Source organism: Castor canadensis, chromosome 8, assembly GCF_047511655.1.
Source record: "Castor canadensis chromosome 8, mCasCan1.hap1v2, whole genome shotgun sequence".
Taxonomy (NCBI): Eukaryota; Metazoa; Chordata; class Mammalia; order Rodentia; family Castoridae; genus Castor; species Castor canadensis.
In genome coordinates, this window is record NC_133393.1 from 132572885 (window position 1) to 132581919 (window position 9035).

Genomic DNA, 9035 nt, shown 5'->3' on the forward strand with positions numbered 1-9035 from the left:
GCTAAGTCTCTTGGAGGAAAGTAGAGCAACATGGAACAGCACTGACAGCATGCTCTTCTGACCACCTTCCACCTGATGCAAGTTCATATACACAATCTTAGCAACACTGTTTGAGATGACCTATATACAATAGCAAAAACAGAAAAGATAGCCTAATACATAGTATTCTATTACATGAAATCACTTAGCCCTAAAAATGAATGACCAGCTACTGGTAACAAATGGATGAATCTTTCATATATAATATTGAACAAAAACTCAAATTACAAAAGAATACATACATACTTACATTCACAACATATCATGCATGTATACATTGTGATACATACATGTATATATACATAAAGTTAAAAGACACGTAAAATAATAGTATACATTGCTTAAGGATATATACATATATAGTACAAGTGTTAAGTGAATAAACACCTTCATGGAAGGTACTCAGAAAGCTCCACCTCTATTGGAGTATTGAAATATAATTTACATAGTGATAAGCATAGATCTTAAATATACAATTCTGTGAGTTTTGACCAACTAAATTTTCACACTTACCAAGAAGTAAAACATTTCTATCACCCCAGAAAGCTCCCTCATGACCCTTCCCAGTCAATCCCTTCTGGTAATCACTGGTTTTGGTTTCTATAACATAACTTAGTATATCCTGTTCTAGGACTTGACATAAATAGAATCACACACTATGTGTTCCTTTGTGTCAGACTTGAGCTCCATCCATGTTGGTGTACATATAGTGGTCTTTTCCTTTCATAGCTAAGTGTATTTCATTTTATAAATATACATCAGTTTATCCTAATTTTTATTTTTAAGTTGTGGTGGGCATGTGGATGTCAATGTATTATTCTTTATTCCTTTTTACATATTAAATATTCCCCCCCTCCTTTTTAATGTGAACATCATAGACTGAAATAGCTGGGTGTCAGTATGCACAACATCAATTCTACTGGATAGTGCAGATCCCAGTTTCTGGCTATTGACCTATGGAATCAAAAGCCTAGGAAATCTGCATTTTTAATAAGCTTCCCAAGGGAAGCTTCTCTGTTCAGTGTTCTGTAACTCCAGTGACTTCTATTAGTATCACTTACATCCCACTGTCATAAATTCATAAATTTAAACAAAACTCTCTTCTAAGTCTCAGACCTCAGCAAGGCTACCAGAATGGCTTGAAGGTACCTCCAACTCAAAGAGTACAAAACAGAAGCATCCCACCCAAGGCCCACCCCCTGGTTTTCCCTCCGGCGTTTGTGCCTCATAGCATCACCACGCACCCAGTCTCACCAACCCAAAAACCTGGGAGTCAGTCATTCTCCACTCTCTCTTCCCTTGTTCTTGCCAATCAGTTACCAACTCCTCTTGATTCTACTGCCAAAGTCCATCTTGAATAGAAGTTGTCTCTCCATTCCCCTGACCAACTCCCTGGTCCAGGCCACTTTTAGACTTGCCCTTCACCTAGCCCATTCTATATCCAGTAGCCAAAGAAACCTTTGGAAATAGATATTTTATTTTTAAAATCTGCAGAGAACCTCCCAGTGGCTTTCCATTCCATGAAGACACTTCTCAACATGACTTTAATGGCTTTCCTGACCCGGCCCCTTCCGGGCCTCTCCACTCTCAACTCCTGCCCTCACTCCCTCACACTAAATCCATCTATCCGAGCCATTGGGAATGCCTTTCACTTCCTCACATGTGCAGCTCCTCTCTCATCTTTCTTTGCATATGCTATACATTCTACCTGGAATACAATCTTCCTCCTTCTTCTCTAGATGCACTTTTCATCCTTCAAGTCTCTGTTAAATGTTCACCTCATTCTAGAAGGCTGCTAGGAACCACTCCAACAAGACAAGGAACTTCCACCACAAGGCCCCAGCACTGTAGTCCTCCTTTGCAACAGTATGTAGCACAATTCACAGTACCGTTTCACTGTCTGTTGGAGACAGTGGCAACTCCGTGAGCTCAGAGCCACACAGAGCTTACTCACTCACACTGACTTAACAGAAGGGCAATTTTTAAATGCTTAATGAATGTTACATTAAATTTGGTTTACAAGCAAATAACACCTATGAAAGGCCCCAGTTCCTTCCTTTGCCTTGGAAATATGCACAATTTTCAACTTAGAACAGTATACATTATCTGCAGTGTCTGCATTTTATTCTCCTGCTGTTCTGGCAGACAGTGCCATGGCTGCCAGGGCAGTCCATCAAAAGAAGCAAGAGGTGGCAAGAATCAAAACCAGCTTGATTTTCAAATTTAAAAAAAAAAAAGCCCCATGTACTTTTCAACAGTGTCTCACTCAGAAGGGAGGCACACTGCCTGAAATCCTGTTAGGATTACAAGGATTGAAGTGGAAAGGCTTTTGGCAAAAGGACTGAAAGTTTCTATTTTCTGCGTGCTGGGATTTTCGGTCTAAATCACAGCTGGATGAACTCAACTGCTGCCAGATGTGAGATGGCCAGCATTTATCCAAGGCAGGAGCACTCAGTTTTAAATCCTCAACCTTCCATCCTGTTTTTTTAGCATAAACACTAAGATCACAGACTCTGGTGCCAGAATGTCTGGTTTAAAACTCCTGCTACGTCATTTATTAAATGTGGTGTGCTGGACAAATTACTTAATCATTAGTGTCTAGCTTCCTCACTTGAAAATGGAAATCAAATAGCACCTATTTCACAGGCTTGTTGTGAGAATTAAATGATTAATTACACATAAGGTGCTTAAAAAAGGAGCTTGGTAAACATTACCCATTCTCACTATTAGACCTATCTAGATACATAGGAACAGTTTGAAGGAGAAGGGATGTAAAACAGAACAGAAACAACAGAAGCAAAATACTTTGCTGTGCAATAATAATAGTCCACAGATTGCCACTCAGGGCTCAGAAAAACTGCAGGTTAACCAGTCTCATCGCAGCTAGCAAAGAGCAGTGCTGGATTTGAACCCAGATGGTTAGTTTCCAAGATCAGTGGGGAACCACTAAGAAATACTGCCTCCTATTTTCCATCTTCCCTCTTTGGGGAATGAAATGCCTGGGTTGTAACCCAAAGAATGTAAAGAATGCAAAGCAAGAAAGTATAAACAAAATCAGGCCAGACTGGCCTCTTTCCTTGACTTCAAAGAGGCTACGTGACAGGTGTCCCTTTATCATCCCTTTGTGGTCCTGAAAGAACCCACTGTCTTTGTGGACACTTTACTTTGAATTCAATAGACCAGACTGAAATCAAAATCACTTGTTAGGGACTTCAACAGACTAACAGATCCCTCTCAACCCAGTCAGATCCAGGTGTGAAACAGAAATGCCAGACGTGAAATATGAGGCTGCCGAGGGCAGCAAGACACACAGAGGTGCTCTGGAGTCAGGCCGACAAAGGATTCAAAGCCTAGCTTGACTCTGTGACATCAGAAAAAAGACTTAACCTTCATGAGCACCACTTTTTTCATTTGCAAAATGGGAATAAGAACACTGCCTCTGCAAGGATAAACTACTCTGGTTAAGTTCCTAAGAAGAAACAGGGAACAAGGCACTCTCACTCTCACTGGTGGAAGTATAAACTGGTTCAATCTCTACCAAGGCAATTTGGTGATACCTCTCTCACCCACATGCTTTCTTTTCTTTAATTTGACAAACTCATGTAGCACTTAAACTGCCAGGAACTATGGCAGGCACCTGACAAATATTCACTTATTTAATTATGTGGTAGATTGGTTGTAAAAATGGTGGCAATGATTCCCTTCACTGTGTCTTTTTCCTTGGAGGGTCCCCTCCCACACAGATTCTGAGCTTGGCCTTGTGACTTGCTTTGGTCAATGGGACAACAGCAAATATATACTATACCTCTGGTGCTGCTCTGTGAAACCCAGGCCCATGATGTGAAGAAGGCTGAGCTACTCTACTGAAGCACAAGCGATCCCTTGCTGCCCAAATGGGGTTCCCAAAGACTAGTTCATCTGTCAACCACCAGACAAAAGACCATCCTAGACTGTCCAGCTTCTGGATGACCAGGAGCTGACCACAGAAGCAAAAGAGAATCCAGCAGAGATTACTAGGTTATCCTAGGTGAGAAAAGCCACCAAGCCAACCCACATACTTGTGTCTAAAGCAAAAGGGTTATTGTTTTAAGCCACTAAGTTTTAGGGCGATTTGTTATACAGTACAAACTGATACAAACCTACTAAGTAGCTACCATTATATTCCCTATTTTGCAAATGAGGCAACTGAGGTAGAGAAGGGTTAAGTGACTTGCCCAGTTTGTAAACAGCAATGCCAAAACTCAGCCCCAGGCAATTGGTGCCCTTAATCCCTACACTCCACTGCTCTACCTGCTCAAAATAAGTGTTCATGTTACTTGACCCAGAAATTCCACATAATTAATGGCACAGATGTGCTCACACACATGCAAAATCCAGTATGTGTAAGATTACTCACTGCAGCATTAAAACAATACCAGGAACAACCAATTCTAGTGCTATATATCCTTATAAAGGTATTCCATATGCAGCTATAAAGAAAATGGGTAGATCTATAAATCCTGATCATGTTGTATGATGAAAAAAAAGGCACAGGAGAGTGTACTTATGTGCTACCATTTGTATGCAAAAATGAAACTATGAATATATATAACTGCTTGTAAGTGCATAGATTATTCTGGAAGGATACAAGAAATGGGTCTAATATCAATTACATTGGGGAAGGGAATAAACTGGCTGGGCAACATGAGAGACAAGTATTTTCACTATAAACCTCTTCATATCTTTGAATTTTATATTGTACAAATGCATCTCCTATTAATTTTTAACTGAAAAGATTGTCGTGTAAATGGAGACAGTAGATACCCAGAACAAGGAAAGCATTCAATAAATGGTAGCTACTATTATAATTATTTATCTGCATCTGATTTCTAACTCTTTCTAACACAATAAAGTTTTAAAACAGTCAATACTCTCAAACTCTGGACTATGCACAGGAAATAATAGCTCATTCTGGATCTAAAAATAGAGAACAAAACTATGGTTCTGTGAAGAGAGGTAACAAAAGACTTGACCATGTGGTTTTACCAGCTCTTGTGACATGAGTTTCAAAGCACTGGCAGCATGGTAATGTACAAGTCAGCCTCTTGTCTTAGTGTATCAGGTTGCTACAACAAAATACCATGGCCTGGATAGCTTCTAAACAGCAGAAGCACATTTCTCACCACTCTGGAAGCAGAGATGTCCAAGACCAAGCAAGGCTCTGGAAGATTCAACGTCTGGTGAGAGCCCGTATTCTGGTTCCTAGGTGACTTCTCCCTGTGTCCTCCTATCACGGAACAGCAAGGCAGTTCTCTGGGTCCTCTTTTATAAGAGCACTAGCCCCATTTGTGAGGGCTCGGTCTTCATGATTTAATCACTTCCCAAAGGTTCCACCTCTAATACAATCACCCTCGGGGGCAGAACTTCAACTTAAGGGTTTGGAAGACACAAACATTCCTATCATAGTACCTCTCTTAAGAGAAACCCAAGTACTGGGCATTTCCTGAACTTCTACTTTGTATATCTATCCACCTTCTCTTTTATTCAAGAACACAGTGAAAGTAATCATTTTCATTTTGTCAAGGCTCGCTCGCTCCTCGCTCCTCTCTCTCTCTCTCTCTCTCTCTCTCTCTCTCTCACATTGATCTACTGCAGTTGAAAGCTTGCCATATGCATCTGCCAAACTCTGCTTCTCCAGAACCAGAAATGGTCTAGGGCAGAACAAAAAGTTTATAGGTAGCAGAGTGATAGCAAGAGCCACAGCTTCGGAGTCAGGCAAACCCAGGAACAAATTCTAACTCCAAGCTGAGCAGCCTAACATACTCAACCTCTCTGAACTTGTTATCTCATTGTAAAATAGTGACAGCGGTTGCTACTTCACAGGACTCTTGTTGAGAGTGTCCTGTGGAGCACACAATAAATGTTCATGGAGAGTTAGCAATTTTCAGTATCACTGGGCATTCCAACTGAGGTGCAGGCACTTTCTTCTCCTCCCTCTCCCTCACCCACACGCACGTGCACCACACGCACACAAACACTCCTGCCATGCAGACATGAAATGTCCTCTACAAGCACATGCATAGGGCTTAGTTTCCAGCTGATGGGCTTTTGGGGAGTGACTGGACCATAAGGTCTCTGACCTAATCAGTAGATTAATTCCTTGAAGAATTCATAATATGATGAAATTATTGGGAGGCAGTGAAAAGCAGAGGTGGGGCCTCGTTGGGGGCAAGAGGTCATTGGGGTCATGTCCTTGGGCGCTATGTCTTGGCCTGGCTCCTTCCTGCATTCCCTTCTCTGCTTCCTGGCTGCATGTGCAGAGAGGTGAGCAGCCTCTGGCACATGCTCCCGCCACCGTGATGTTCTTCCTCACCAGGGGCCCAGAATCAACAGAGCCAGAGACTATGAGCTGAAACCTCTGAAACCATGAGCCAAAATAAATTCTTCTTTTAAATTGTTTCTCTCAGGTCACAGTGATAGAAAGTCTGACCGATACACAACATACACACCAACAATTAGCAACCTTAGGCGTATATAAGAGGAATTCCATCTCTCTTTTCCTCTCACATAGGCAAGCTCAGTTGACTCTACCTTTCTCCATCACTCCTACACCCTCTCCACTACCATCCCATTCCACAATCCATTCCACTCACAATAGCCAAGGAAACCTTTAAAAGAACAAAGTAGATCACATCATTCTATTCTTCTACTTAAAAATTCCTTAAATAACATCCCTATGCATTTAGGCTAAAATCCAAATTTCTTACAGTGACCAACAAAGCCCATGCCTCTCTCCAACCTCTCCTCATTCCACTCTGCTCTGGCCCAGTGCCTTCATTCTGTCTCTCACACAGGCTAACCTGTTCCTGCCTCAGAGCCATTGCACTGCTGTTCCTCATCCGGAACACTCATTCCCAAACCTTCACATAGCTGACTGTTCTTCATCATGTACCTCACAATTCAATGTCAGCTCCTCAGTGTCCTCACTGACCACCCATGCTAAAAGGCTTCCTTCCCTCCCCAGCTCACTCTCCGTCACATTATCCTGCTTTATTTTCTTCCCAGCACTCATCACTATCTAAGATTATTATCCATACATTTGTGTACTTCTTAATTATCTCATTTCTCAACTAGAATGCACCCTCCAAGAGAACGAGGCTCTTGGCTGTCCCACTGTGCTCTAGCTGGCCAGCCTGGCTGGAATCCTGTTTGCCCCAGAAACACCTAAACAAGTTTGGACTCGCTCCAAAGGTAAGCCAGGTAAATTTCCATGCAACAGATTTCCAGAGGCAGCTGGAACCAATTCATATTTGCTCGATACCCCCTGCACACATACACAGGGAAGACTTAATTCCAGCCCTACCAACAAAAAGACCAGAGTTCCCTTTGAAGCAATCCAGCATCTGAAAGACAAAAGTCACTGAAAGGACCACTCAAGTGAGCAAAGCAGTAAGCAAACACATACCTTACCATAAGCCCCACCCCAAACTCCAACCCAGAGAAATGCACAGACTCTGCTGGGAAAGGAGTATTAATGTGTTCTTACCATGTCTCTTCAGCCTATGTTTTCAGAAAACACTCATCCACCCCTTTCTTAGCACCAACCTGTCATCAGGTTGGTCTAAGGACATCTGGGAGAGGTGATAGGATTTCTGTAAGTTTCCTCTACTCCCTTTCTACATTATAAATGCAGAGATGCTGCATTTTATCACAGCAGCCTCTACCGCAGGGAGAAAGGATGGGCACAATGGGACTGGTAACCTAACAAGTCACCAACACCTTCATGCATATTAGCATCCGACAGGTGAGATCCACTTGCACTGGAGCCTGCGTGCTGCCCTATGTACTTCTGAATTATCTCATTTCTCAACTAGAAGGCACCCTCCAAGAGAACGAGGCTCTTGGCTGTCCCACTGTGCTCTAGCTGGCCAGCCTGGCTGGAATCCTGTTTGCCCCAGAAACACCTAAACAGGTTTGGACTCGCTCCAAAGATAAGTGCCCCTCCCCACCCCCACCCCTGAGGTTGAGCCTTTATCTGTTCACTTTCCCATCGAGAGCTCTGGCTGAGGGGGAGGGCTGGGCACAGGACCCCTCGCACCTGCTGCTGAGGAAGCCGCGGCACCCGAGGGTGTCCCCCAGAGCCACGGGCTGGGCCTACCTGGGGAACTTCGCGCGGGGTCCCGTCGGCGGGGAAGCGGAGGCTCGGCTCTTTAAGCCTCTCCAGGGCATCTCGAGACGACAGCGACAAGAGAGGGCCACCTCCCCTCTCCACCCCGCCACTCACCACCCTATCGTCCCGCTGATCCGCACTAGGGGCTTCCCTTCTATCCCCACTGGGGTGGGTGCTCAGGGAGGCCAACCGGCGCCCACAAAGTTTCTGGGGCTCTGGAAGAAGGAGCGAGGTGCGCAGCAGCAGGGACACGAGCCTGGGGGACGTGCGGGGCTTCCGGGGGCGGGGCGCCGGTGGCAGCCCAAGTCGCTCGACCCCTGGTGGCCCCGGCGCGGACACAGGCCTTGCTAAGAGGACGGGGGCCCGGGGTCTCGCTCCCCGCCGGCGCCCCCAACTCTCCCAGCGCAGGGCCCCCCCCGCGTCTCACCGCCTCGCCTCAGCCCTTCCCGCCGCTCCCGGTCAGCCGCAGTTGCCCCCTGCCCCCTTGGCGCGTCGGGGCGACGGCCACTCACCCTCCGCATGGTGCCGGGGCGGTCCGAGCCGGGCGCGGGCGCAGGGCGGGCAGGACCGGCAGGGCGGGCGAGGCGCACCGCCGACCCGGAGCTCTGCGCTGCCCCCGCCCGCACACGCGTGCGCCGCGGCCGCCGACAGCGGGAGGGGGCGGGGACGGGGGCGCGCCCGGGCGGCGGCGGCGGTGGCGGCGGCGGCGGCGGCTCGGGACCCGACCCCGCCCGTCCCGCGCGGGAGCCCGGGCGCCGGCCCTGTCCTGTTCCGCGACTTCCCGCCGGTACCGGAATCTCCGCGGCCCCAGCGCTGGGCTGGAAAGTTACCGCTGAAGGTTGGGGCC

At 46.0% G+C, this 9035-nt stretch overlaps 1 protein-coding gene across 2 annotated transcripts in view; it reads right to left on the reverse strand.

Moving 5' to 3' along the window:
• Tmcc3 (transmembrane and coiled-coil domain family 3) overlaps positions 1 to 8807 on the reverse strand; it is a 269620-nt gene extending 260813 nt beyond the window's left edge. The window contains exon 1 of one of the 2 annotated variants that reach the window (XM_074084134.1): positions 8701 to 8807. In XM_074084134.1, coding sequence (XP_073940235.1) covers positions 8701 to 8709 — 9 coding nt within the window. In that variant the 5' untranslated portion in view covers positions 8710 to 8807. Of the gene's footprint in view, positions 1 to 8176; positions 8199 to 8700 lie in introns of those variants that run through there. The other variant, XM_074084144.1, reaches the window with a different exon arrangement.
• Positions 8808 to 9035: the final 228 nt, after the last annotated feature.